The following is a 27,735-nucleotide window of genomic DNA, read 5'->3' on the forward strand; positions in this document are numbered from 1 at the left end:
GGCAGATTGAGGGCTGGGGCACAGGGGTGACACGCACACCTCGGTGTCTGTGGGGCACAGGGGTGACACGCACACCTCGGTGTGGGGGGACAGGGGTGACACACACACCTCGGTGTCTGTGGGGCACAGGGGTGACACGCACACCTCGGTGTGGGGCACAGGGGTGACACGCACACCTCGGTGTCTGTGGGGCACAGGGGTGACACGCACACCTCGGTGTGGGGGGACAGGGGTGACACGCACACCTCGGTGTCTGTGGGGCACAGGGGTGACACGCACACCTCGGTGTGGGGCACAGGGGTGACACACACACCTCGGTGTCTGTGGGGCACAGGGGTGACACGCACACCTCGTGTGGGGGCACAGGGGTGACACACACACCTCGGTGTCTGTCAGGGGCACAGGGGTGACACACACACCTCGGTGTCTGTGGGGCACAGGGGTGACACACACACCTCGGTGTCTGTGGGGCACAGGGGTGACACGCACACCTCGGTGTCTGTGGGGCACAGGGGTGACACGCACACCTCGGTGTGGGGCACAGGGGTGACACACACACCTCGGTGTCTGTGGGGCACAGGGGTGACACACACACCTCGGTGTCTGTGGGGCACAGGGGTGACACGCACACCTCGGTGTGGGGGCACAGGGGTGACACGCACACCTCGGTGTCACCGAGGGAATCCCTTCCTGTCAGCCCGGTCCCTCCTGGCACAGCTCCGTCCCCAGGGTGTCCCGGAGCCCCCGAGGGGACAGGGCACGGGTGGGGGGACAGAGCTGCAGCCTCGGGGGAGCTGCTCCGGGGGTGTGGGGGGAATGGAGGTGGGAATGGGGATGAGGGATCAGCTCAGCCTGGAAACGGCAGCAATCCCATCAAACCTGGGATCGTTTAGGTTGGAAAAGCCCTCGAAGCCCATCTAGCCAAGGCCACCCCCATCCCCTGTGCATCCACACGGTTTTAAATCCCTGCAGGGCTGGTTTGGGGATGGCTCCCCAAGTGAGGAGGGAAGGCAGCAGCGGGACGTTCCCTGCCCGTGGCCAGGGCGGTGTTTACAGCCCCTTTTGGGAAGGGTTATTCCCCATTTCCCCGCTGCCAGGGCCTGCCTGGGCACAGCCAGGGCCTGCAGGCTCCGCAGGGAGGTGGAGGACGATGGCCCCGGGTCAGGAGCTTCGCTTGCCCGGGCACGCCGGGCTGGGCCTGGCGGGGAAAATCCAACCCTGCCCGAGCTTTGCTTTTCCCGGCCCGTTCCCCTCTGTGCTGCTGCAAGGAGCAGGGGCTGTTCCCTGGCAGGGTTACAGGAAGGACAAACCGGCTTTAAAGTCCGGGAGCAACCTCCCCGTATCTCGGGTGCCCTTTTACCCCAGCCAAAAATCACAGCTCTGACATTGGCATCACCTTCCTTGTTCCTGCAGCGAGCCCGGGCTCGGGAAGGGAACCGCGGCTGCTCCAGCGCGGGGAGGAACCGAATCGTGCCCGGAGCGCCGTGCCAGCGGGGCTGAGGCCAGCAGCGCTCATTCCTGTGTCCCTGGCGTGTCCCTGTCCCACCGCGGGGACGGGGGAGCCCCGGAGGGACAGTGTGCTCAGCCCGGCTCAGGTGCCACCGCGGCAGCTTTGGGATCAAATATCCGAGTGTCCCCTGGCAGCTGCCAGCAGCTCAAGAAGGGTTTGAGCCTGTTCCTGTGTCCCATCTGTGTCCCCCTGCTCTGGGGGTGACACAAGGGTTCAGGCCTGTTCCTGTGTCCCATCTGTGTCCCCTGGCCCTGGGGGTGACACAAGGGTTCAGGCCTGTTCCTGTGTCCCATCTGTGTCCCCCTGCTCTGGGGGTGACACAAGGGTTCAGGCCTGTTCCTGTGTCCCCTGGCTCTGGGGGTGACACAAGGGTTCAGGCCTGTTCCTGTGCCCCATCTGTGTCCCCCGTGTCCCCCAGCAGCAGAGCCGTCTCCCTCCCGACCTTTCCCTTCATCCCCGAGCGCTCCCACCAAGGATAACAAATCAAATGTTCCATTGATCCACTAATGATGTTTTCATCTCCCTGCCTGGCCCTGGGCGCTGCAGGATCCAGGGGCAGCCGCAGCTGCTCTGGGCCTCCCCAGCCTCACAGGGAGCAGTTCCTGCTCGAACCCAGCCTGACCCTGCCTCAGTTTCCATCGGGCTCTGAGGGACACCCGAGCAGAGCGCAGAGAGGCCGAGGGAGATGGGGCTGGGAAATGCGGGAACCGCAGCTCTCACCTGTGCCGGGAGAGCTCCACATCCCCCCGCACTGTGCAGCTCCAGATGTGCTGCCCTGGCTCCAGATGTGCACGCTGGCCGTGCAGCCCCAGCTGTGTGCCCCGGGCATTGAGCACTCCCAGGACATCCCAAAGCTGAAATTCCCACTAAAACTGAACAACTGAACCCCCCAGTGCTGCTCGGGGTGTGTGTAACCACCCAAACCCAGCCGTTCCTGCCGCCACACAGGCACATGGCACACATTATACACATTAAACACATTATATACATTACATAACCACACCACCCAGCAGGCTCCTGCTCTCCCTTCCACAAAACTCCCCGTGGATCAGGCAAATCCCGGAGCACCGGGGTTTGCTGGCAGGGGAGGCTCTGCCTTCCCCGGGGGTGAATTCTGCTCCCCGACGTTTCCTCCCCGAGGCGGAGGCGGGAGCAGTGCGGGGTTTCCTGTGGTTGCCGTGTCTAATGAGGTTAACACTGTTTTTGAGGTTTAACTCTTGAGGAGGCGAGGGAAGGAAGCGCCGGGCTGTGCTGTGGGAGCCGCGGAGGGAGCCGGGGGTGCGGAGCCCAGGAGCATCCCCGGAGCATCCCCGGAGCATCCCCGCGCTGGGAATGGCTGCCTGTGACAGCTGGGGACAGCACGAGCACCGAGGGGTGGCACAGGGTGTCACCGAGGGGTGACACTCGGTGCTGGTGACAACACCCCCGTTCCTTAAGGAGTTTCCATCGGCAGGAGAAGCTCCTTCCCTGAGAGCTCTCGGGACTCTGCCGTGCTCCGAGGACAAAAAACAACCGTGGGGATGGGCTCGGCTCCACCACGCTGAGCCCAAACGCTGCCGGGACGCCGAGGAGCCCCTTCCCTTCCCTTCCCTTCCCTTCCCTTCCCTTCCCTTCCCTTCCCTTCCCTTCCCTTCCCTTCCCAAACCTTCCCAAACCTTCCCAAACCTTCCCAAACCTTCCCTTCCCAAACCTTCCCAAACCTTCCCTTCCCCTCGAGGGGACGCTGGGTTTCCCCAAGGACTGACTCACACCGGGAGGGAGCTCGGCTGCTCTGTGCCCTCTCCCGGCGGTGCCACACGTCCTGAGCGCTGCCAAGGTAAGCATTGCCCAGCTCCCAGCCCCTGATTTCACCCAAAACGTCCCCTGCTGCTCCTCACCCTCTGCTCCTGCATTTGTCCCTCCTGGCACAGCCCCGGGGAAGGTTCTGTGGGGTTTGGGTTGGCACCGCGGAGCAGCCTCTCCCTTCCTGCTGAATTCCCGTTTCCTCAGCCCTAATGCACCAGCAGAGCAGCTCAAAGCCCAGCATCTCCCAATGGCCTCGTTCCTTTGGCTCTGGAGTCTGCAAACGCCTCTAAACTGGAATAAAAACACAAAGGTGATTCCAGAGGAGGCAGAGCTGGGCACATTCACAGCTCCCAGCTCTTCTCACAGGACCCCAATGCATTTTTTTCACTTGCCCTGGTTTGCAGCAGGCTCGTGGGCACTTGGGAAGTGACAGCCTCTCTTTGTAGGTCAGGTAATAGGGAGGCACTTGAGGTTTGAGTCACCCACGGCGAACGCTTGATCAGCCCCAAAACCAAACCAGGTCACCTCACCCCGCACGAGGAGCACCAGAGCACTCGCTGCTGCTGCTGCTGCTGCTGGCCTGCTTTGGGCTGAAAAGCTGCGTTTTGAGGCTTTTACCGAGGACTCTGGCCTCCCTCCAGGGAAACTCGCCATTGCTGACAGCAGGTATTGCACGGGGACGGGGAATGAGGGAGCGTGGGCTCTGCTCAGCCCAGGCAGGAGAGTGGGGTGGCAGGGCTGGTTTGGGGTCTGCTCTGTGACCCCAGAGGGGCCTGGGGGTGCTGGAGCCACCCCAGCTCCAGGGGATGCCTCCAGGGGGATGGAAAGGAGCAATTCCCCCCCGGGAGCTGCATCTCCCTGCTCCTCACCAGTCTGTGGGTGCTGCAGAGCCCTTCCAGCCCCAAACACAGCCCCACCAGGCTGGTGAGGCTGGGGTTGCTTTCCTGGCTTGTGGGAATTCTCCCAAAGAGGCTGTGGAGAGAGGCAAAGGGAGCAGGGGAAGATTTGAGCAGCAGTGGGGTGCAGGCACAAGGGTGGGAAGCATGGCCTGGGATTTTGGGGCTGTCTCTGGGGGTTCAGTGCTGGGAAGAGCCTGGCTCAGCCTGGGCAGGACCTGTGGGGAAGATGCGATGGAAACAGGGAGTTTCCATCCTATAAAAGTGTGTCTGAGCAGCCCCGGGGATGGAGACTGCAGGACCAAAGCCCTCAGGGCAGCCAGCCCCACTCTGACATTTATAGAGCCTTTTTTATGTTAAATTGGAATTTCCTGATTTCCTGACCCCGTTGCCTCCTGTCCTGTCGCTGGGAGGAGTTTGCCTCGCTCCCCTTTACTCCTCATCAAACATCCATCCCCAAGGATCCCCTTTGAGCCCCTCCTCTCCAGGTTGAGCAGCTCCCCCAGCCCTTCCACACCCTCGGGGGGCTCATTCCAGAGCATCCCCAGCCCTTCCTCACATCCCAGGTGCTCCCGACCCTCGGGGGGCTCATTCCAGAGCTCCCCCAGCCCTTCCACACATCCCAGGTGCTGCTGACCCTCGGGGACCTCATCCCAGCGCATCCCCATCTCCGCCGTGTCCCTGGGTCCCCAGCCCCGCAGGCAGCACCCGGGGGGCTCTGAGCAGAGGGGCAGCACCCCCTGAGACCCCCGGTCCCACCTTCTCCAGGGCAGGGCTGCTCAGCTCTCCCTGCCCCGACCCCACATCCTCCCTGCAGGAATTTCTCCACGGTTTTCCACCCCCAGGCGATGCCGCAGCCCAGCCCATGGCGGGGCCCGGCCAGGCTTTGGTGCTGCCCGTCCTGCTCTGCTGCCTGTGCCCGGGTGAGTGACGGTGACAGGGACACCGGGATGGCACCCGAGCCGCGCCCCGGGCCCGCGGGGGGTTTGGGGTGGCCACGGGACAATTCCAGAGCTGTGGGGTTTGAGGGGAGCATTGTGGGAGGGGTGCCGTGCCCTGAGCTCCTTCTCCTTCCCCTTCCCTCCTTGGAGCGGGGACATTCCCAGGGACATTCCCAGGATCCCGGGGACATTCCCAGGGCCCTGCAGCCCCCGTGCCAGCTCTGCCCCTGCCCCTGCAGCCCCCGGGCTCAGCCCTGCCCTTTCCAGGAAGGGCAGATGGAGCCGATAGCGCCGAGAGCCGGCGCTGCTGCCGAGCTCCATCTGATAGGGAAGGGACGCGCCCCCGCCGCGTTAATCTGGGGGATCAGAGCTCTCGGAGCTCGGGTTATTTCCCTGCACTCATTTAACGTTAGAGCGGCCCCGCGATGGGTGAAACCGGCGGAACGGGGCCGTTTCTGAGCGGCCGGGATGAGTCAGCGGGGCCGGGGCGCTGCAGCGGGGGCGGGGGGCGCATCCCAGGCCTGGTTTGGGTGGGAGGGACCTGGAGCAGGGACAGAGCGCTCCCAGCTCTATCCAGCCTGGCTTTGGGCATTGCCAGGGGTCAGGGGGCAGCCGCAGCTGCTCTGGGCACCCTCAGGGGGACAATTTCTCCCCGGCATCACTCGTGCCTCAGTTTACCTGCATCCCACGGGGTTGAAGGTGAGCAGGGCGGGCTGTAATCCCCTGGCTGCAGGGCATCCCAGGGAAGGGGTCCGCTCCCTGCCGAGCCCTGCAGCCCCGGGATAGCCCCGGGACAGCCCCGGGATAGATCCGGCATAGCTCACCCGCTTTGGCGCAGGTGCTGCGAACTTGACGTGCAACGGGCGCGTGTGGATCGAGCCCGAGCCCGGGCCCGTGGTGCTGCTGGGCTCCGACATCTCCATCGGCTGCGAGTCCTCGTTGGATTGCCCCTCGCCGCAGCAGCTCTTCATCTCCCTCAACTACAGCTCCCTGCTGGCCCTGCGCGACGGCGCCGAGCGCCTCCACCTGCCCCGCTTCCAGCTGCCCCTCGTCACCGTCACCTGCTTCTCCCGCTGCGCCCAGAGACACCGCGTGGTGTGCGGCACCGAGCTCCGGGCCGGCTGTGAGTGCCCCGTGGGACCCCCGTGTTCCCCCGGGGCTGGGCTGTGAGAGCCCCGTGGGACCCTCGTGTCCCCCCGTGTCCCCCCGTGTCCCGGGGCTGGGCTGTGAGTGCCCCGTGTGCCCCCGTGTCGGGCTATGAGTGCCCCGTGTGCCCCCGAGCCGGGTGTGAGTGCCCCATGTCCCCCCGTGTCCCCCCGTGTCGCCCCCTGTCCCGGGGCCGCGCCTCACCCGGGCTCGCCCCGCAGACCCCCCGGACCCCCCCGGGAACCTGAGCTGCGCCATCGCCGAGGGCTCGGAGCACCTGCGGTGCGGATGGGAGCGCGGCCGGACCACGCACCTGCCCACCCGGCACAGCCTCCACCTGCGCAGGTGAGCCTCGGGGGCGGCAGCCCCTGTGACAGCCCTGGGGACAACCCCAGTGACAATCCCGGGTGACAGACCCCGGTGACAATCCCGGGTGATAGCTCCGGGTGACAGACCCCGGTGACAGCGGCCCTGCCGTGTCCCAGTTCCACTTCCTTCAGCTCACGTTTTGTCACCTCCTGCCCCAGAGCCGCACGCTCACCGCAGCGCCCTGGCTCACGTCCCACCGTGCCCTGCCACAGGAAGCTGCAGCTTCCAGCGGCTGGGGCTCCCTCCGGGGTAAGGAGAGGGTGACCCCAACACTGCCCAAACCCCAAAGCCCAGCTGGAAGCTGAAGCAGAGGTGCTGGCTGCCACACAGTGTGTCACAGTCCCACCCGGGATGCTCCCTGCCACTAAGGTCCTCACCTGGCATGTCACACCCATGCCAGGATGCCATGGCTGATCCCAATGGCATACCTGGCATGTCACACCCATGCCAGGATGCCATGGCTGGTCCCCATGGCCCCAGCCCTGCAGGCTGTCAGTTCTCCTGACTCAGTTTTAAAGGCATTAAATCCCATCACATGGAAGCTTTGTGAGGAGAAGGGACAAAGCTCCTGCCGAAATTTGGGATCAAACAGATCCGTGCAGCCAGAAAGGGAGGAAGGAGTTCTCTCCCCATTGTGGAAATACAAATCCCCAGCAGCAGTGTCAGGGAAAGGAATGAATTCCCAGCTTGCTTTAGGGGTGACAAACACCAGGTTTGGAGGTGGCCATGCCCTGGTCACGAGCTGTGACACCCCAGGAGCAGGGGTGGCTGTGCCAGCGGGGATGTGGTGCTGGAATGGGCACTGACAGGGCTGCCTTCTGCTTCCAGGGTGGTGGCACAGGATGAGGAGGATGATGAGGAAGAAAAGACCTTCCCTGCAGACTCACCTGTGCTGCTGAGGGAGCTGCACAACGACAGCCAGTACTGGGTGTGGGTGCAGGCCAGCAACGCGCTGGGCACTGCCCGCTCGGCCCCTCAGCGCCTCAGCCTGCAGGAGCTGGGTAAGGACATCCGTCCATCTGTCCATCCATCTGTCCCTCTATCTGTCCATCTTGTGTCTCCATCTATCATCCATCCATCTGTCCATCCATCCCTCTATTGATCCTTCCATCTCTCCATTATCCCTCCACATCCATCCGTCCATCTGTGTCTCCATCTATTATCCATCCGTCAGTCCATCCATCCATCCATCCATCATCTATCCATTGATCCTTCCATCCCTCCATTATCCCTCTACATCCGTCCATCCATCTGTCCATCAATGTCTCCATCTATCATCCATCCCTCCATCCATCGATCCTTCCATCCCTCCATTATCCCTCCACCATCCCTCCCTCTGTCCCCCCATGAGCAGCATGGCGTGCTGCGGCCATGCCTGGCCTCCCTGCCCTGCCGTGTCACTCTGGGGACACCCCTGAGCCCAGGGACAGTCCCCACGGCCCCGTTCCCTGCTGTGCCCGCAGTGGTGCCCGCCCTGCCCGTGCCCATGGGCGCCGAGACCACGGACACGTCCCCAGCCGTCACCACCACGCGCTGGAGGAGCCTCACGCGCCTGAGGGACGTGCGCTGCCAGGAGAGGCACAGGGCCAGGGGGGCCCCGGCGTGGCACGTGAGAGCCCAAACCCCCTCACTACCCCAGTCCCGCTCCTGCTGGAGACCCCCGGGCAATGGGAATACCTGGGGGTATTCCAGACTCACCCCTGTGCTCTGGCGTGCTCAAACGGGCACCCCCGGCCACAGGCAGGGGACAGCAGAGCTGGTGCCACCTGGGAGGGACAGCGGATGGCCTCGTGGGCAGGGTTAGCTCGGCTTTCTGAGCAAAAACACGGAATTCCAAATGTTTCCAAAGGTTCTGCTCTGCAAGGACAAGGCACAAAATCCTGGGGACGCTCAGAGCACACCCCAGACAAAAAACCCCAAACCCACGCTGGGGCAGGGATGGAAAATCCCTGAGTGCTGCCAGGGCTGAGCCTGGACCCCCGCTGCCACAGGAGCCCCAAAATCTCCGTGCTGGCACTCCCGGTGTGGCTGGGGGCTCTGGCAGTGCCACGCAAGGTGGCACCGGAGGGGACAGGGCGGGTCCTGCCCATCCCGCAGGGGTGGCACAGGGACCCGCTGTGTCCCGCTCGCCCGTAAAACGCGTCACCCCCAGCGCCCCTGTGCTTCCCTGGCAGGTGGAGCCGTGTGCCGAGGTGCCCCCGGAGGGTCCCCGCTGGCAGCACGAGCTGCAGAGCGACACCGAGTTCGTGTTCCAGGCCAGGTGCCGGCTCGGCAGCGCCCGCAGCCCCTGGAGCGCCTGGAGCCCCCCGTTCCTGTACCGCACCCCCGAGGCAGGTGCGCTCAGCGCCGGCGACACCCGCGGTCCTCAGTGCCCCGCTTGCTGCCCTGGGTGGGAAAACCACACCAGCCGAGGTGTCGCGACAAATCGCGGTCACCCTGAGCCAGCTCCGCCCATCCGTGCCAGCTGCTGGCTTTGGCACGAGCCTGGCACGGATGAGCGAGGCAGCGCTGCCCTCCCGTGCCGGTGCCAGCGGGAACGGGGGCGGCTCATCCCAAACAGCAGCGCCCACTCCTGCTCCTCTGTCAACCCGTCGAGAGGGGCTGCGGGTGGGTGGGAGCCCCGGGTGCCCTCCGGTCGGTCACGGTGTCACTCCCAGTGTCACCGCCGGTGTGTCACGCTGTCCCCTCGGTGTCCCCCGCGGTGTGTCACTCGCGGTGTCCCCGCTCCTCCGCAGCCCCCGCCGCCGCTCCCGCCGTGTGGCGGCGCCTGGGCCGGGCCCTGCCGAACGGCAGCCACGAGGTGACGGTGTTGATCAAGGTACGGGCTCGGGGCGGCCTCGGCTCCGCCGCTCCTCCCCGGGCAGCGCCGGTGCCGCCTCCCTGCGGAGCCCTCGGGCCGGGTGTGGGCTCAGACCCCCCGATCCCGGCCGGGTGTGGGCTCAGACCCCCCGATCCCGGCCTCTCTCGCCCCCGCAGCCGCTGTCGGCCCGGGATGCCCGCGGGAGGATCCTGGGCTACGCCGTGAGCGCCGAGGGCCCCGCGGGAGCGCTGCGGCCGCTGTGCCTCACCGCGGGCACCGAGTGCTCGCTGCTGGTGCCGCCCGGGGCCCGCAGCCTCCTCGTCACCGCCCGCAACGCCAAGGGCGCCTCCAGCCCCGCCAGCATCCCCCTGAACTGGGCGGCAGCTCCGCAAGGTACGGGGGCACCGCCGGCACCGACCCTGCCCGGATTGGGCACCGGGAGAGCCCTGGCACAGCTCTGCCCGCTCCACCAGGGGCACAGAGCCCTCCAGACAGGCCCCCTGGAGGTGTTCCCCAGCTGGATGTGGAATTATGGAATTCTGGAGTGGTTTGGGTTGAGAGAGACCTTAAAGCCCAGCTCATTTCATTGTCCCATGGCAGGGACACCTCCACTGTCCCAGGCTGCTCCAATGTCCAGCCTGGCCTTGGGCACTGCCAGGGATCCAGGGGCAGCCACAGCAAATTTGGAAATTCCATCCCAGCCCCTGCCCACCCTGCCAGGAACAATTCCTAATTCCCAATGTCCCATCCATCCCTGCCCTCTGGCAGTGGGAGCCATTCCCTGTGTGCTGTCCCTCCATCCCTGTCCCCAGTCCCTCTGCAGCTCTCCTGCAGCTCCTTTAGGCCCTGGAATCTCAGCCCTGCAGCACCTCCTAAGGCTACAGCAACAAACTCATTTTTAAGTTTGCCCTGCCCATGTTGGCTGGCAAAGCAAAGGGTGCCAGGCTGCTCCTGGGAGCTGGGTCCTTGCAAACTGAAAAAGAAGGGGGGGAAAAAATCCTTTTAAATCCTTTTAGGGCCGCATTATGGTCCCTGTGCCCCGAGGTGTGGTTTCCCCCCACAACCACGTTTTGCTCGTTCTGAAAAACGTCTCTGAATGAGCAATGGGAGGGGAAAGTCCCATTCAGGCTGAGGACAAACACATGACTAAAAGGAAACTGAAGAGAAATAAGGTGGAAAAACCTCTCTCGGCTCTGATGCTTATCAGAACCCTGCATGTTTCTGGTAAGCAGGGACAGCTGAAGCATTTCAGAGCTGAGGGTGCGGGGTCTGCAAGCACAGAGCTCCACATCTGGCTGGGGAGGAGCACAGCTGGAGGGCCACGGACACCTGGGCTGTGCCAGGCGCAGGGCAGGGACTGTCCCCATGAGGGACAGTGAGGGGCTGGAGAGTGCCCAGGGCAGGGAATGGAGCTGGGCAGGGGCTGCAGAATCCCTGAGGGAGCTGGGCAGGGGCTGCAGAATCCCTGAGGGAGCTGGGCAGGGGCTGCAGAATCCCTGAGGGAGCTGGGCAGGGGCTGCAGAATCCCTGAGGAGCTGGGCAGGGGCTGCAGAATCCCTGAGGAGCTGGGCAGGGGCTGCAGAATCCCTGAGGAGCTGGGCAGGGGCTCAGCCTGGAGCAAAGGAGGCTCAGGGGCCCTTGTGGCTCTGCACAGCTCCTGACAGGAGGGCACAGCCGGGGGACAGTCAGGAAGCAGGGACAGGAGCAGAGGGAATGGCCTCAGGGTGGATATTTGGGAAAATTCCTTCATGGAAAGGTTCCCCAGCCCTGGCACAGCTGCCCAGAGCAGGGGTGGAGTGCCCATCCCCGCAGGGATGCAAAAGCCACATGGATGAGGCACTTGGGGACATGGGACAGTGGTGGCCTTGATCTTTAAGGTCTTTTCCAACCTGAATATTTTTATGAAATACAGATCAATACATATACATATATATATATATAATATATATATGTGTTGATGTAAATATATAAAAATATATATCATATATATATATATAGTTTATATACAAACCCTCCACATTCTATAATTCCCTGCTCACAATTCAGCTTTCAAACCCCTCCAGGAAAGCCACATTTCCCCTGGGCTGGGCTGACCCTCCCCAGTCCCCAGGGATGGGTTTGGGCTGTTTGAGTTGCCCCTGCCCCGTTTCCCCACAGAGTTCCCGGCCCCGGAGGCACTGGAGGTGCAGCAGGAGCAGCAGAGCAGGGTCCTGGTGCGGTGGCAGCGCCCCCAGCCCAGCCAGAGCCCCCTGCTCTGGTTCATCCTGGAGTGGCTGTCCGGCCCCCAGCACGGCCTGCAGGAGCAGCACAGCTGGGACAGAATCCCAAAACACCAAACTCACACCTACATCCCAGGTGGGACAGCCCAGGAAGCCCCTGCTGCTGGGCACTGCTCCTCAGGACCTCAGAAATCCAAATCAGACTGTAAATCTGGATTAGATTATAAATCCAAACCAGACTGTAAATCTGGATTAGATTATAAATCCAAATCAGACTGTAAATCTGAATTAGATTATAAATCCAAATCAGACTATAAATCCAAATTAGATTATAAAACTGAATTAGATTATAACTCCAAATCAGACTATAAAACTGAATTAGATTATAAATCCAAATCAGACTATAAATCCAGATTACATTATAAATCCAAATCAGACTATCAATCAGGATTAGATTATAAATCCAAATCAGACTATAAATCCAAATCAAACGATCAATCTGAATTAGATTATAAATCCGAATCAGACTATCAATCTGAATTGCATTATAAACCCAAATCAGACTATCAATCCAGATTAGATTATAAATCCAAACCAGACAATCAAGGCAGCTTCACTTGAGTTTGAGCCCCTGCCCACTTTTTGGGGGGAGGGAGTGGGGCCATGAAGAGCACTTAGGGAAGGAGGGGAGGGAAGCAGCTGGAGATTTGAGGGCAGACAGTGGGATTTGGGTCCCCGGGTGAAGATCACAGGGGATGGGGAGGGAAAGAAAATGAATTAAATGCATTCATTATTTAATGAATTAAAAATGAGCTGGTGGGCCAGGAACAACCCCAGTCCCCCAAGGGCCAACCCAGCTGCTGTCACCGCTCTGTACCCAGCCCTGGCCCAGCCCAGCAGACAAAATCCCGTTTTGAAGGTAAATCTGTGCTTTGCCGGCAGGGACAGCGGCTCTCCAGCAGGTGCGGCTGTACGCGGTGTATCCCGGCGGGATCAGCGCTCCCCGCTCCAGCCCAGGTGAGCCTGACGGGGAAACTGCTGCTGCTGCTCCCCTTGGGGCTCCCCGGGCTGGGAACAGCGCAAACCCTCCCACCCAGCGGGGCAGGAAAGGATAGAACACATTTAATCAATGTACTGGTGTCAGACCCACCTCCAGCTGGTGTTTGCTCCCTGCACAGACCCAGAACAGCCTAGAACCTCATTTCCCATCAGCAGAGGCACCAGTGGAGCTGTTGTCCCTTTCCAGGGCAGAAAAGTGAGGTTGCACATGCAGAACTCACAATAAGATTGTGCAGATAAACCAAAATCCAGCACAGAGCTTTTCCAGGGAGCAGCTGGGCAGAGCCAGCCTGCCCTTCCTACCTGGAGTCACAGAGCCCTGCGAGGGACATCTGCAGCTGGGTCAGTGCTGGGAAGGGTCTGGGGAAGGAAAACCTCATTTCCAGCACTGGGGGGAGCTTTGGGTGCCCTCAGAGTTGGGCAGGTCCCCAGGAGGGTGAGGACACCAGAGCAGGGTCTGAGCCTCAGAGCTGCCCCAGCCCAGCCCAGCCAGGGCTGAGGGCCAGGGCTGGGCTTAAATAGAGCCCACCCTGGGGCCAGCTGGGGCTGGGCTGGGCCATCAAGGGCTGTCAGAGCCCGAAGTACCTGCAGGTGACACCTGAGAGTGTCCCCAGCTCCTGGCTCCGATGCCACCTGAGATGGGCCCTCTGTGGCTGCACAGGGGTTTCTCCTGGGCCAGAGCAGCCCCGTGGCCCTGCAGGAGCCCCTGGAGCAGGGCAGCTGTTCCCAGGAAATGCCAGCAGACATTCCTGGCCAGGAAATGCAAACAGACATTCCTAGATGGGTGTCCCAAGCTGGCCCTGGCTGTTGGTTCTCAGGGCAGGGGTCTCCTCTGTGGCACCAAATCAGGGACAAGGGATCCCAAGGGAATTGCTGAATTGGCCAGGATCAGAGGGAATTGCTGAACTGGCCAGGATCAAAGCTGGCTGCTTATCTCAGCAGAAAGAGGCTTCTTGCCATGGCAGGGCCTCCAGCTGCAGATCTTCCCCCACTGCACAGAAATAATCAGGAAATCCATTCCCAAGGGGTGCAGGCACTTTGGGAATCTCACAGAATCTCACAATGGGTTGGGTTGGGAGGGACTCAAAGCCCACCCAGGGCCAGCCCTGCCATGGCAGGGACACCTCCCCCTGTGCCAGGCTGCTCCAGCCTGGCCTGGGACACTCCAGGGATCCACAACTTCTCTGGAAAAGCTGTTAAACAACCTGGGAGTGCTTGTGGAAAATGATGGAGCTCCCCAGGGGGAATAAATCCTTGTTTTGGGTGCTGAGGGCAGGGAGGGATGTGCAGGGAAGAGGTTCTGTAGGTGGGGACAGGATTGATCAACATCTCATTTAATTGTGGGGATGATGTGGAGAGCCCAGAAGAGCTGGAGTTACTCATTGCTTCAGGGAGCTTAATTGCTCTCATTACACATCAAAATTACAAAAAGTTACAAAATCATTGCTTATTTTTCTGAAAAGATAGAACCAAGGCAGGTTTTGTGTCACCCAGAGCCCTCGGAAGGACCCACAGACATTTTCCCCTCCCTATTCCAGACCCTGCAGAGGAGCCGCTCCTGGGCAGCACCTACAGCGAGATGTCCCAGGGTAAGGAGGGCAGCTCTGCCTTGCTAGGCCAGGCTTTGTCCTGTGGCAGCTCTGCCTTGCTAGGCCAGGTTTTGTGCTCTGGGCAGCTCTGCCTTGCTGGGCCAGGCTTTGTCCTGTGGGCAGCTCTGCCTTGCTAGGCCAGGCTTTGTCCTGTGGCAGCTCTGCCTTGCTGGGCCAGGCTTTGTCCTGTGGGCATCTCTGCCTTGCTAGGCCAGGCTTTGTCCTGTGGCAGCTCTGCCTTGCTAGGCCAGGTTTTGTCCTGTGGCAGCTCTGCCTTGCTAGGCCAGGTTTTGTCCTGTGGGCAGCTCTGCCTTGCTGGGCCAGGCTTTGTCCTGTGATAGCTCTGTCTTGCTAGGCCAGGTTTTGTCCTGTGGGCAGCTCTGCCTTGCTGGGCCAGGCTTTGTCCTGTGATAGCTCTGTCTTGCTAGGCTAGGTTTTGTCCTGTGGGCAGCTCTGCCTTGCTGGGCCAGGCTTTGTCCTGTGACAGCTCTGTCTTGCTGGGCCAGGCTTTGTCCTGTGGCAGCTCTGCCTTGCTGGGCCAGGCTTTGTGCTCTGGGCAGCTCTGCCTTGCTAGGCCAGACTTTGTCCTGTGACAGCTCTGCCTTGCTAGGCCAGGCTTTGTCCTGTGGCAGCTCTGCCTTGCTGGGCCAGGCTTTGTCCTGTGGGAGCTCTGCCTTGCTAGGCCAGGCTTTGTCCTGTGGCAACTCTGCCTTGCCAGGCCAGGCTTTGTCCTGTGGGAGGTTTAACCCAGGCAGCTCCTGGCAGCGGGAATTGAGAGCTCCCAGATGCTCTGGGTTCTCATTCTCAAGGTTGTTTATTGTTCCTTATCTATAAAATTCTTTCTCCTGGCCTGCCAAGGTCTGTTCAGCAGGACAGACAGACACACTCTGCCTGCTCTGGGGCAGTGTTATCTTTTTATACTGAAAACTACCTGTACAATATTTACCATAACTTCCCAATACCTATCACCTGTGTTAGACAGTGAGCTTCTACTCTAAACCAATCCCAAAGTGCCACCATCACAGCAGGAGAGGGAGGCCAAGAGGAAGAAGAAGGAGAAAGGCTGGACACAGATTCCTCCATCTTACCCCTTGGACACCCATTCTAAAAACCCTGAAAAAATCTCTTTTTCACTCTGTGACAAACTATTTTTCTACTTAAACTCTTTTGACTTGTAATTCTTCATACAAGGTTGGTAATTGTTTTTCCATGGATCAAGACCAAAGGCACAGGGCCTTGCGCTCTGTGCTGAGGTCTGTGAGCCCCCAGGCAGGGGCTGGAGCCCTCCAGGGCAGCCAGAGGGATTTCCTGGGTTCCAACAAGGGCCGATAAAGGAGATTTTCCCCACGTGCAGGGAAGGATGAGCAGCACCCACAGAATGCGAGCTTTGAGTTCTGCTCTCAAACGAGGCCAAAACACAATGCCCAGTCCAAGGGGAGGTGTCAAACCCAGGAAACACCGAATTAACCCATGCAGGAGGCTGATTCCACCGTGCAGCTGGGACCAGGGACGTGTTTCAGCATTTCCCACCCGTCTGGGGATGCTCAGCCTGCACATCCTCTGGTAAAGGTCACGGTCTGTTTCAGCTCCTAAACCAAAAGCAAAACCAGCCCGGGCTGAGGAATTCACGTCAGCACTTCTGGGGCAGGAAATGGTGAATGGTGAGGGCAGCACCAGGCCGTGACCTCCTCCCTTCCATCCCCTGCAGATGATGACATCCAAGTTGTCCTGGGACTGAGCCTCAGCGTGGTCGGATTATCCGTTCTTTTTGCAGTTGTGATGTTTAAAAAGTCAGTCAGGAAAAGGTATTCCTTTCTCCTCCATGCCTTCTTTCCTTATTCCCAATTCAGAATTTTTTACCCCTTTTTTTGGGGAGGTGTTTGGGGTTTTGGGGGGATTTTTTGGGGGGTTTTGTGGGGTTTTTTTCTTCCTCTTTTTTCTTTTTTTTTTTTTTTTTTAATATATAGAAGAAATATAAAATTTCTTCTGGGATGTTTTAAAATCAACTACAGGTTCCCTTTCACCTCAGCCTGAGGGCAATATCACACATTTATCATATGAAAGGACTTTTTGGTGCTCTACAGTAAGGCAGAGAGCAACAAAAAAAAGTCAAATAAACATGAAATTGGTGAAATTTAAGAATGAGGAACCCAGAGTTTCCAAGGCTGGGTGTTCTTCATGCGTCCTTCCCACCCAGACAGTTTCATCCTGCATGAGGAATATCTGAATAACACACTGCAGTAACATTTGGGGTTTGTTTTTCCCTTTTGCGAAGGGTCAAGGCCACCCTCGTGTCCCTCTTGCCAAGGTGGATGTTTGAGGACTTTCCCCACATGGAGAACAGCACCGTGGTGAAGTCACTCCAGGTGAGGGCAGGGTTATCTCCTGCCTCTGCTTCCCCTCAGATTAAAGCTGGGCTTTACAGAATTATCCAGGTTGGAAAATCCTCTGAGACCATCGAGTCCAACCACCACCACCACTGCCCCGTGTCCCTAAGTGCCACAGCCACAGGGATTGGACAGCCCTTTCCACACAGACATTTTCCCAGAAATCCAGCCCAAAGCTCCCCTGGCATGACTTGAGGCCATCTCCTCTGGCAACATTCCCTGTTAGATGGGGAAGGGCAGGTGTGTGAGGAGCAGGAATGGGATGGAGGAGTAGGAATGGGATGGAGGAGCAGGGCTGGGATGGAGGAGCAGGGATGGATGGAGGAGCAGGGATGGGATGGAGGAGCTGGGATGGGATGGGATGAAGGAGCAGGACTGGAATGGAGGAGCAGGGATGGGATGGAGGAGCAGGGATGGATGGAGGAGCAGGGATGGGATGAAGGAGCAGGACTGGAATGGAGGAGCAGGGATGGGATGGAGGAGCAGGGATGGATGGAGGAGCAGGGATGGGATGAAGGAGCAGGACTGGAATGGAGGAGCAGGGATGGATGGAGGAGCAGGAATGGGATGAAGGAGCAGGACTGGAATGGAGGAGCAGGGATGGGATGGAGGAGCAGGGATGGGATGGAGGAGCAGGGATGGGATGAAGGAGCAGGACTGGAATGGAGGAGCAGGGATGGGATGGAGGAGCAGGGATGGGATGGAGGAGCTGGGATGGGATGGAGGAGCAGGACTGGAATGGAGGAGCAGGGATGGATGGAGGAGCAGGGATGGGATGGAGGAGCTGGGATGGGATGGAGGAGCAGGACTGGAATGGAGGAGCAGGGATGGATGGAGGAGCAGGGATGGGATGGAGGAGCTGGGATGGGATGGAGGAGCAGGGATGGGATGGAGGAGCAGGACTAGAATGGAGGAGCAGGGATGGATGGAGGAGCAGGGATGGGATGGAGGAGCTGGGATGGATGGAGGAGCAGGGCTGGGATGGAGGAGCAGGACTGGAATGGAGGAGCAGGGATGGGATGAAGGAGCAGGGCTGGGATGAAGGAGCAGGACTGGAATGGAGGAGCAGGGATGGGATGGATGAGCAGGGATGGGATGGGATGAAGGAGCAGGGCTGGGATGAAGGTGGCACAGCTATCCTCGTTTCCCCAGGACAAGGCTGATTTCCCCAGTGCCAGCCTCCAGGAGCCCTTCCTGGACCCCGCAGTCTCCGATGTTCAGGAGGTGCCAGCACAGGAGCGGCCCCAGCGCCGGGACCCTGAGGCCAGGGCAGGGGTGGCCGAGCCCAGGGAGGTGCCCAGGGGCGTGGTGGCCCCCAGGAGCCCGGCCCCAGGGCAGCTGGGTGCCTACAAACCCCAGCTCTCCGACGGGAACACTTTGGGGTACGTGGCTGCCGGAATCTGCCCGGCGCAGCCACCCACGCCCGTCCCACAGCCAGAGGTGGGAATCTTCTCCCAGGATTACACCAGCCCTGTCCCCCAGCTGTGGGACACGCAGGGAGGGACCCCCCAGCTGTGCCTGCTGGACAAGATCAACCTGGTGCTCAACAGCAGCCTGGAGTTCCCTGGACACGGACACGGACACGGAGCCGTCCCGGAGCAGCGCTGGGAGCCCGGCCCCGAGCAGATGCTGGTGCCCGAGGAGCTGCTGTCCTGCCTGAGGGCCACCAACAGGGACCCTGCATCCCACACGGCATGGCAGGGCTGCTCTGAGGGCAGCTGGGACTGGGGATAAACCTGGAGTGGGGACACAGGTGGTGTCAGCACCGGGATGGCCAACGGCAGAGCCAGAGCAACGCTCCCCGCTGGAATTGTGCCTTCTTACTCCACTGCAGCTTCTTGGGGCTAACTGGGAATCCTGGGCCAGCAAATTCTGATTTTAACCTTACCTCACACTGCCAGAAGCAAAAAAAAAAAAAAGCCATAAAGCTTGGATTCCTGGGATGCTAAGCAGGAGATTCCTGCAGGATGCAAAATCTTCAATTACTGCTCAGCATCATCTTCCTGTTAAGGGTTTGGAGCACTTCATTCCCAAGGGTTTGGGACATTTCATTCCCAAATGTTTGGAGCATTTCATTCTCAAATTTTTGGAGCATGGCTTTCCCAAATGTTTGGAGCACTTCATTCCCAATTGTTTGGAGCACTTCATTCCTAAAGGTTTGGGGCATTTCATTCCCAAGAGTTTGGAGCAGTTCATTTTCAGAAGTTTGGAGCATTTCATTCTCAAATTTTTGGAGCATGGCCTTCCAATTGTTTGGAGCACTTCATTCCCAATTGTTTGGAGCACTTCATTCCTGGAGGTAATTGCAGCTAAAATGGATATAAAAGTCCCCCAGACATCCTGGCAGAGATGTGGCAAATATTTTGGGATTGCTCCTGATGAACAGGCACTGCACCAAGGAGGATTTATGTGTCACAGTGGTACCAAGAACATGGAATATTTTCCATATTTCATTTTCCTCCCGTTCCCAATAAAAACCCACTCAGGTGAGAACACACCTCCACCTCCTGCCAGACTGATTTAAAACCCCTCTGAAGTGGTCACTGCTTCCCTTTGGGTGAGGGATTTATCATCTCACAGCACCCTGTCACCCCCCAGCCTGGCTGTGGGAAGGGCAGTGTGGCACAGGAAAATGGGATTTACCCGGCACATGAGCATGGATTTGGATCTTTGGTAAAACACAGCAGCTGCCTTCCTTCAGCAGCCCTGAAACCATCTCCAGGTGTCCTGGGACTTACAAAATATTCCCATTTTTTTCCCTATTGTTTTTCCTATGCACTGTGAGCATTTCTCCACCAGCTGCTGCACAAATGGATTTATTTTGTTGCTTGCCCTCCACACTCCCAATCCCCCTGGTGTGTGCTGTGCTGGTTCCTCCCTGCCCCAGCAGTCTGTCACAGTGTCTAGAGGAGCAGTGACCTGCAAGGAGGGGAGGATTCCCCCTCAGAAGCAGCAAACCAGCACAGAAATGGGAGTGTGGCAGGGCAGGGAGCCCAAAATTGAATAAATTGAATTAGAGAGTGCTGCCTGAGCAGGAAGGAAGTTGTACAAGAACACCACAGGACTCTGAGCAGCCCAAGCGTGAGGAGGGGAAGGGTTTTTTGCAGAGTCCACATCCTGAGGCTTGTGCTGCTCTTTCACCTGAGCTGCCAAACCTGGCGGGGAATTGTTCCCCAGCCAAACAGGGCTGGTGCTGCCCTCCAGGAGCTGCTGGGTGCATTCCCAGCCCCAGGAACCCTGCAGATCCCCCTGGGCAGAGCAGCACTGCATTCCCAGGAGCAGGGATGGAGAATTCCCAGCTCCCAGCATGGATGGACACCAGAGAGCCACCAGTGCCATCCTGCCCTGATCCCTGGGAGATACAGGGAATATTTCTGCCAATAAAGGGAATATTTCTGCTAATAAAGGGGATATTTCTGCTACAGGATAGATTTCACAGGTGCCCAGAGCAGCTGGGGCTGCCCCTGCATCCCTGGTGTGCCCAGGGCCAGGCTGGAGCAGCCTGGGACAGTGGGAGGTGTCCCTGCCATGGCAGGGGTGGCACTGGGTGGGATTTAAGGGTCCCCAAACCATTCTGGGATTCTGTGACCCCAAACCCCATCCCAGGCTGCTCCAAGCCCCATCCAGCCTGGCCTGGAGCATTTCCAGGGATGGGGCATCCCATGAATCCCATCACACTGTCACTCCCAGCTGATTTAACTTCTCAGGGTTCCCTCCTTCCCTCAAATATTCCAAAGCCCCTCATTTTTGGTATCAGGATTTTCTATCCCCTGTTTTAAGCTCGGTTTTACCATTGGCAGTCAGATCCAGTGGCAGAGATTCCCTCTTGTTTATCAGCTCAGGAATGAATTCCATGATTTTCAGGACCCACAGAGATGCACCACGGTGTTGTCTCATCACCACGGAAGTTCTAAAAAAAAGAATTTTTTTTTATAAAGAATATTTCTTTTAAAAAGACATTTTTTTATAAATATAAGGGAAGGAGGGAACAAGTTAAAAGGAACAAGGAATTGGGTGCAGGCAGCTCAGGGGGGTTGGAAAACAGAGAGAGGCACTCACTCCTGCTCTGAACTCCAGATGAGTTTTTAAGATTAAAATATTAAAAAGATAAAAAATATAAAATCATCTTACAGAGAAGCTAAAATGAGAGTGGATGTGCCTCTGGATGAGCCCCTTGCTCTGAGCAAAAATCCTATTTTTTGTCTCGGGTGTCTGTGTCTACCAGGGGGAGCTCAAGGTGCAAGGAGGTCCCAGCACCCCCAGGGATCAGCCAGAGGCTCCCCTGTGGGATTTGTTCACCTCCCCAAAAAGTCAGCCTGGAATTATTGAACCTGAAACGAGACTGAAGAAGCAATAAATAAATTCAACACATAATAAACGGTGTATTAATGTGCCTCTGAGCTGCGGTTTTAACCCCTTCGTGCCACTGCCATGCAGGAGGAGTGGGATTCATTCTGTTTGAGGCTGGCAGCACAGAGAGCTGGGTTTAGGCTCAGCTTAGTCACCAACTGATGGCGTCACTTCATTCGTTCCTTATCTACAGAGTCTGGGTTCCTGCAGCTGGCAAAGCCTCAGCACCAAAGGCCAAAAACCCCTTAAAGCCCTTGGGAAGAGCAGCAGGAGGTGACAGAAACCTGCTCTGAGTAACCTGGCGCTGCTGGGTTCACTCCTGTCTGCACCTGCCCACCCTGCCAGGGCCCGGCTGTCAGTGAATTGTGGAGAGATCGTGGCTGATAAAGGCACTGCAGGGCTAAAATTGGATTCCAGGCAGGGAGGGTTCACAGAGCTCAGTAACACCCAGGCCTCGGGGGATTTCTGAGCACACAGAGTGCAGATCAAAGCCCAGATTGCGACCCAGGCTCTGCAAAGCTGCAGAGAGAAGTGCCTGGCTCAGCAGAACCCTGCTGAGAACCTGCCAGGGCAAAGCCAGCAGCAGCTGGGGCGGCCTCGCAGAAAAACTGGGGATAATCCTTAAAAATGATGGGATTTTGGGGAGCCTCTGCCATCCCTGAGCCTCTGTGGGGTTTGGGGAGGAGGGTGAGCAGCCCTGCCCAGGGCTGAGCTCAGACTGAAACCAGGCTGGTGACTCAGAGCAGGGGATGTGAGAGGGGAGGCTGTGGTTGGGTCTCACCAGGCTCCCCAACAGTGCCAGCCCCCAGTGCCACCTTCCCATGAGGGCAAATCCCATGGGAATGGCACTGGGAGAGCCCTGGGAGCAGGGATGGGATGGAGGAGCTGGGATGGGATGGATGGAGGAGCAGGGATGGGATGGAGGAGCAGGGATGGGATGGATGGAGGAGCAGGGATGGGATGGAGGAGCAGGGATGGGATGGAGGAGCAGGGCTGGGATGAAGGAGCAGGGATGGGATGGAGGAGCAGGGCTGGGATGGAGGAGCAGGGATGGGATGGAGGAGCAGGGATGGATGGAGGAGCAGGGCTGGGATGGAGGAGCAGGGATGGGATGGAGGAGCAGGACTGGGATGGAGGAGCAGGGATGGGATGGAGGAGCAGGGATGGATGGAGGAGCAGGGATGGGATGGAGGAGCAGGGATGGATGGAGGAGCTGGGATGGGATGGAGGAGCAGGGCTGGGATGGAGGAGCAGGGCTGGGATGGAGGAGCAGGGATGGGACGGAGGAGCAGGGCTGGGATGGAGGAGCAGGGATGGATGGAGGAGCAGGGATGGATGGAGGAGCAGGGCTGGGATGGAGGAGCAGGGCTGGGATGAAGGAGCAGGGATGGATGGAGGAGCTGGGATGGGATGGATGGAGGAGCACGGCTGGGATGAAGGAGCAGGGATGGATGGAGGAGCAGGGATGGGATGGAGGAGCAGGGATGGGATGGAGGAGCAGGGATGGGATGGATGAAAGAGCAGGGCTGGGATGAGGCAGCAGGGCTGGGATGAGGCAGCAGGGCTGGGATGCAGCTGTGGATGTGTTTTGTGCACCATCCAATCCCCCAGGGCACTGCTGGACCCAAAGCCTCCCTGGGCCCTCCCTGGCCGGGCTGGCAGCTTGGAGAAACATGAACAATGGGATTTTCCAGGCTGGGTGACTCATTCCATCCTGCTGGGGACAGCAGAGTCACAAAGGGATGGCAAACAGGAGCCACGGCAGGGGGACCCCAGAGCAGCCACCTGCGGGGAAGGACGGCTCCTCCTGCTGCTGCAGCTGGGGCAGAGCTCCATGGCCAGCTCCAGGGAAGGACAGACGGACACCAGGAGGGAGCAATGGAGCTGCTGCAGGGCTGGAGCCCCTCTGGAGCCAGGCTGGGACACCTGGGGGTGCTCCCCTGGAGAGGAAAAGGATCCAGGGAGAGCTCAGAGCCCCTGGCAGGGCCTGGAGGGGCTCCAGGAGAGCTGCAGAGGGACTGGGGACAGGGATGGAGGGACAGCACACAGGGAATGGCTGCCAGGGATGGATGGGAGATTGGGAATTGGGAATTGTTCCCTGGCAGGGTGGGCAGAGGCTGGGCTGGAATTCCCAGATTTGCTGTGGCTGCCCCTGGATCCCTGCAGTGCCCAAGGCCAGGTTGGATGGGTTTGGAGCACCTGGGACAGTGGGAGGTGCCCCTGTCATGGCAGGGGTGGCGCTGGATGAGCTTTAATGTCCATTCCAACCCAAAGCGTTCCATGAGAACTGCTACTCCTGCAGTAAGAATTGCTGGGAAAAGCAGAGTTTGGGGCTTAAAAGTGTGCGAGAGGGGAAAGCAGGAAAGGAAAATGGAGGAAAAAGAAAGGGGAAAAGATAAAAAAGATAAAAAAGATTAAAAATATATAGATAAATAAAAAATATAAAAAAGATAGATAAAAAGATAAAAAGATGAAAAGATAAAAAAGATAAAAAAGATAGATAAAAATGATAAAAAACATAAAAAGAAAAAAGATAGATAAAAAGATAAAAGATAAAAAGGTAAAAGGTAAAAAAATATAAAAAGAAAGGGAAAAAATGATAAAGAAAAGAGATGATAAGATATAAAGATAAAAATGATGAAAAAGATTAAAAAAGGATAAAAAAGATGAAATAAAGAAAAAAAGATAGATAAAAAGATAAAAAGATAAGAAGTATTAAAAAGATAAAAAACATAAAAAGAAAGAAAAAAGATAAAAAGATAAAAGATAAAAAGATAAAAAAGATAAAAAAGGTTATAAAAAAGATAAAAAGATATAAAAAAGAAAGGGAAAAAGATGATAAAGAAAAGAGATGATAAGATAAAAAGATAAAAAAGATGAAAAAGATAAAAACGATAAAAACATGAAAAGAAAGAAAAAAGATAGATAAAAAAGATAAAAAGATTAAAGATAAAAAGATAAAAGTTAAAAAAGAAAGGGAAAAATATTAAAAAGGATAAAACGAAAGGGAAAAAGATGAAAAAGACGATAAAGAAAAAAGATGACAAAAAGATAAGATAAAAAGAAACAAGATAGAGATAAAAATATTAAAAATATAAAAATATAAAGTATTTTTAAAATATTTTAAAATATAAAAAGGGGGAAAGGATAAAGGAAAAAGAAAAGGGGAAAATAAGGAAAACGGGTCAAAAAGGAAAAGAAAAAGGACAAAGAAAAAGGAGAAAAAGAAAAAGAAGAAAGAAAACGCAATAGAAAAAGAAAGAAGAAAAATTAAACAAGACAAAGGCAAAGAAAAACCACGAAAGAAGAGAAAGGGGGGGAAAAGAAAAAAGAAAAGTGGCAAACAATTATATAAAGGCAAGAAAATTTACAAAGAAAAACCAAAACTTTTTTTAAAAGAGAAGAAAAAGGAAACAAGAAAAAAAAATAGAAGCAAAAAGGAAACAAGCGGTGGACTGGTGATTTCCTCCCGCCTGTCACTAGCGGGCAGAGCCGATCACCGGAGCCGTCCATCCATCCGTCGCACCGTCCCCCGAACGCGCTGGCACCGGCCCCGGGGCGGCGGCACCGGCCCGGCCCCGCTCCGGGCGGAGCTCGGGCACGAACGGCCCCGGAGCGCATGGAGCGCATGGGCCGCGTCCCACCGAGCCCCTGGGACCGCTCCGGAACACGGGAACCAACGCGGAAACCGATGAGCACAGACGGGAAACCAGAGGTAAAACGGAGCTTCGGATATTCGGGATTTCGGGGGGTATCAACCCCCCTCTGGCCGACCACAGCAAATGAATGATAATTGTTGGCAGATCGGGAAAGGAGCCCAAATGGTGCTCCTTCCTGGGGTTTGGGGGCAGGAAAAGCAGCTGGAGGCTCAAAGGCAGGATTTGGGGTTCCTGGGGGCTGCACATGTTGTGTCCCCTCGTTTCTAGAGCTGCCCTGACACACCCGTGCTGAGGCGTCCGAGGTAAGGAAAGCTGATCGCAGTCAGGCAGAAAAGCCGAGTTTATGTCATTGATGGCCTGAAAAGAGAAGGAACAACAATAGCAGGATATTAATTAATTTAAAGCTCTGTTAAATGCGGCGGTGGGTTGCGGGAGTGCTGAAAAAATGAGAGAAAGCAAAAATCATCTGACAGAGAAGCTAAAATGAGAGTGGATGTGCCTCTGGACGAGCCCCTCGCTCTGAGCAAAATTTCTATTTTTAATCTCCTTTTCCTCTTCCTCGCCTCTCCCTCCCCTTCCCTTTTTCCCTTTGTTTTCTTTTCCTTTCCTTTCCCGTCCCGAGCATCCCCCGGGGCACAGGCGGCACTCGGGTGAGGAACCCTGGTGGGGGAACCGGGGGGTGCCGGGGGAGCCCCGAAGGGCTCGGGGTGAGGAACCCCGGCCGGGGCACCGGGGAAAGGCGGCACCACGCGGGATGCTGCTGCTCTGGGATTTTCATTGCCCTGGGATTCTCCTGCCCCGGGATTTTCATTGCTTTGGGGTTCTCCTGCCCCGAGATTTTCACCGCTTTGGGATGCTGCTGCCCTGTGATATTCTTGCTCCAAGATGTTCCTGCACTGGGATTTTCTTTGCCCCCGAGTTTTCTTTGCCCCGGGATTCTCCTGCCCCTGTGATTTTCATTGCTTTGGGATGCTGCTGTTCTAGGATGTTCATTGCTTTGGGATGCTGCTGTTCTAGGATGTTCATTGCTTTGGGATGCTCCTGCCCTGGGGTATTCCTGCCCTGGGATGCTGCTGTCCTGGGATGTTCAATGTTTTGTGATTCTCTTGCCCTGGGGTGCTTCTAACTCGGGATTTTCTCTGCTGTGAGATGCTCTTGTCCTGTGATTTTCCTTGCCCTGGGATACTGCTGCCCCAGGGTTTTCTTTGCCCCAGGATGTTCCTTACCTGGGATTTTTCTTACCTGGAATTTTCTTTGCCCGGGATCTTCTTTGCCCTGGGGTGCTTCTGTCCCGGGATTTTCCTGCCTCGGGATCCGTGTTTTCCGGCCATGCTGCTGCCCAGGAATTCTCACCATCCCAGATATTCCCTGCAGGCTGGGATGGAGCAGCCCCAGGAGAGCAGTGCCCAAGGCCCCTCCTGGCATCCCTGGGCTCTGATTCCATCCCTCACTCCTGGCAGCTTTGGGAACAGCCCCGGGTGGGACAGTGCGGAGGTTTGGGGTGACCCGGGGTGCCACTGTCCTCACAGAGCTTCCCCAGAAACTCACCCAGTGCCAGGAACTGGGGATGGGTGAGATTCGGGGCACACGTTTGGGGTTATTGTGCCTGAAATGACTGAGATGTTCCTCTTTCCTCTGCTGCCCAGCCTGCTGTTCCTGCCGGTTCTTGGAAAGCACAGCAGAGGTTTTTTAGGGACAAGTGGGGTTGAAAGCCAGCTCTGGGCTGTGGTGCTTCTCAGCTGCTTTCACTTCGGAGCTGCAGGGACAGCCAGAGTCCCTGGGGCACATCCTCGGGGGCCAGAGAGGGTGGCCTGGGGCTCTCTGAGGAGATTTTGGGGTAAGAGCATGAACAGACCAGGCTGGTACCCACAGACAGCCCCTGAGGGTGTTTCAGTACCCTCCAACCAGCAAGGCTGATTTCCCTCCCTGCTGTGCCACCTGGGAGGGGGGTTCCAATTAATTTCCCCCTAATAATTCCTACTAATTTCCCATTAATTCCCCCTATTGATTCCCCTGAATTCCCCATCAATTTCCCCCTATTAATTCCCCTGAATTTCCTCCTAATAATTCCCCTGAATTTCCCCCTATTAATTCCCCCTTTTAATTCCCCCGAATTTACCATTAATTTCCCTCTATTAATCCACCCGAATTTCCCATTAATTTCCCTTTTTCTCAGCTCTGAGCTGGAGTTGCTCCTCAGCAGTTTCTCATCCTTTACTCCCATCAGAGCTCACATCCTCTGACCAAAGGCTTTGAAGCAGGGCTGGATTTTGAGGCTGGATTTTGAGGTTGGATTTTGAGGCCGGATTTTAAGGCCGGATTTTGAGGTTGGATTTTGAGGCCGGATTTTAAGGCCGGATTTTGAGGCTGGATTTTAGGCTGGATTTTGAGGCTGGATTTTAAGGTTGGATTTTGAAGCCAGATTTTGAGGCTGGATTTCAGGCTGGATTTTGAGGCTGAATTTTAGGCTGGACTTTGAGGCTGGATTTTAAAGCTGGATTTCAGGCTGGATTTTAGGCTGGATTTTAAGGCTGGATTTTAAGGCTGGATTTTAAAGCTGGATTTTAAAGCTGGATTTCAGGCTGGATTTCAGGCTGGATTTTGCCCGTTTTCTCAGATATTTCGGGCCCTTCGCTGTGAGCAGCAGCTGTTCGCAGGCTGTTGACACAGCCCCCAGGCTTAGTGGAAGGCAGAGCATTTCCCTGAAGAAGCTGCTGAGATTGCTCATCCTGGCACTTGCGAATCACCTACAGAAGGCACCAGCTCCTGGCTGGGCTGAGACACTGCTGAACAACAACACAGCCCCTGGCTTCAAACAAAACCAGAGAATGTTCACTAGAAAGGTCTCACAAAATGAGCGTTTGGGATTTTCTGAACAAATCTTTTTTCTACTTTACGACTTTCTACTTTGCAATAAAGTAGAAAGTGGTAAAGCAGGAAAATTAGAAAACCACCAAGATGTGTACATGATATCTCCACGTTTTTGGAGCTGGTAACAGGAATTCCTCTCTCCCCAGGCACCAAA

The 27,735-nt window shown here is 57.0% G+C and overlaps 1 protein-coding gene across 1 annotated transcript; it reads left to right on the forward strand.

Moving 5' to 3' along the window:
• Positions 1-3,765: 3,765 nt before the first annotated feature.
• IL23R (interleukin 23 receptor) lies at positions 3,766-24,841 on the forward strand. Its single transcript, XM_054294562.1, has 17 exons — positions 3,766-3,961; positions 5,037-5,114; positions 5,971-6,255; positions 6,500-6,623; positions 7,136-7,142; positions 7,489-7,648; positions 8,111-8,256; positions 8,822-8,981; positions 9,383-9,465; positions 9,624-9,840; positions 11,605-11,828; positions 12,626-12,683; positions 14,264-14,314; positions 16,023-16,119; positions 16,590-16,680; positions 17,854-18,398; positions 24,535-24,841. Exons 2-17 carry the CDS (start codon positions 5,057-5,059, stop codon positions 24,839-24,841), a joined length of 2,613 nt encoding a protein of 870 aa, XP_054150537.1. The 5' UTR covers positions 3,766-3,961; positions 5,037-5,056.
• Positions 24,842-27,735: the final 2,894 nt, after the last annotated feature.

Source organism: Melozone crissalis, unplaced genomic scaffold (assembly GCF_028551555.1).
Source record: "Melozone crissalis strain CALT ecotype California unplaced genomic scaffold, PUWL_Pcris_2 ptg000254l_1, whole genome shotgun sequence".
Lineage (NCBI taxonomy): Eukaryota > Metazoa > Chordata > Aves > Passeriformes > Passerellidae > Melozone > Melozone crissalis.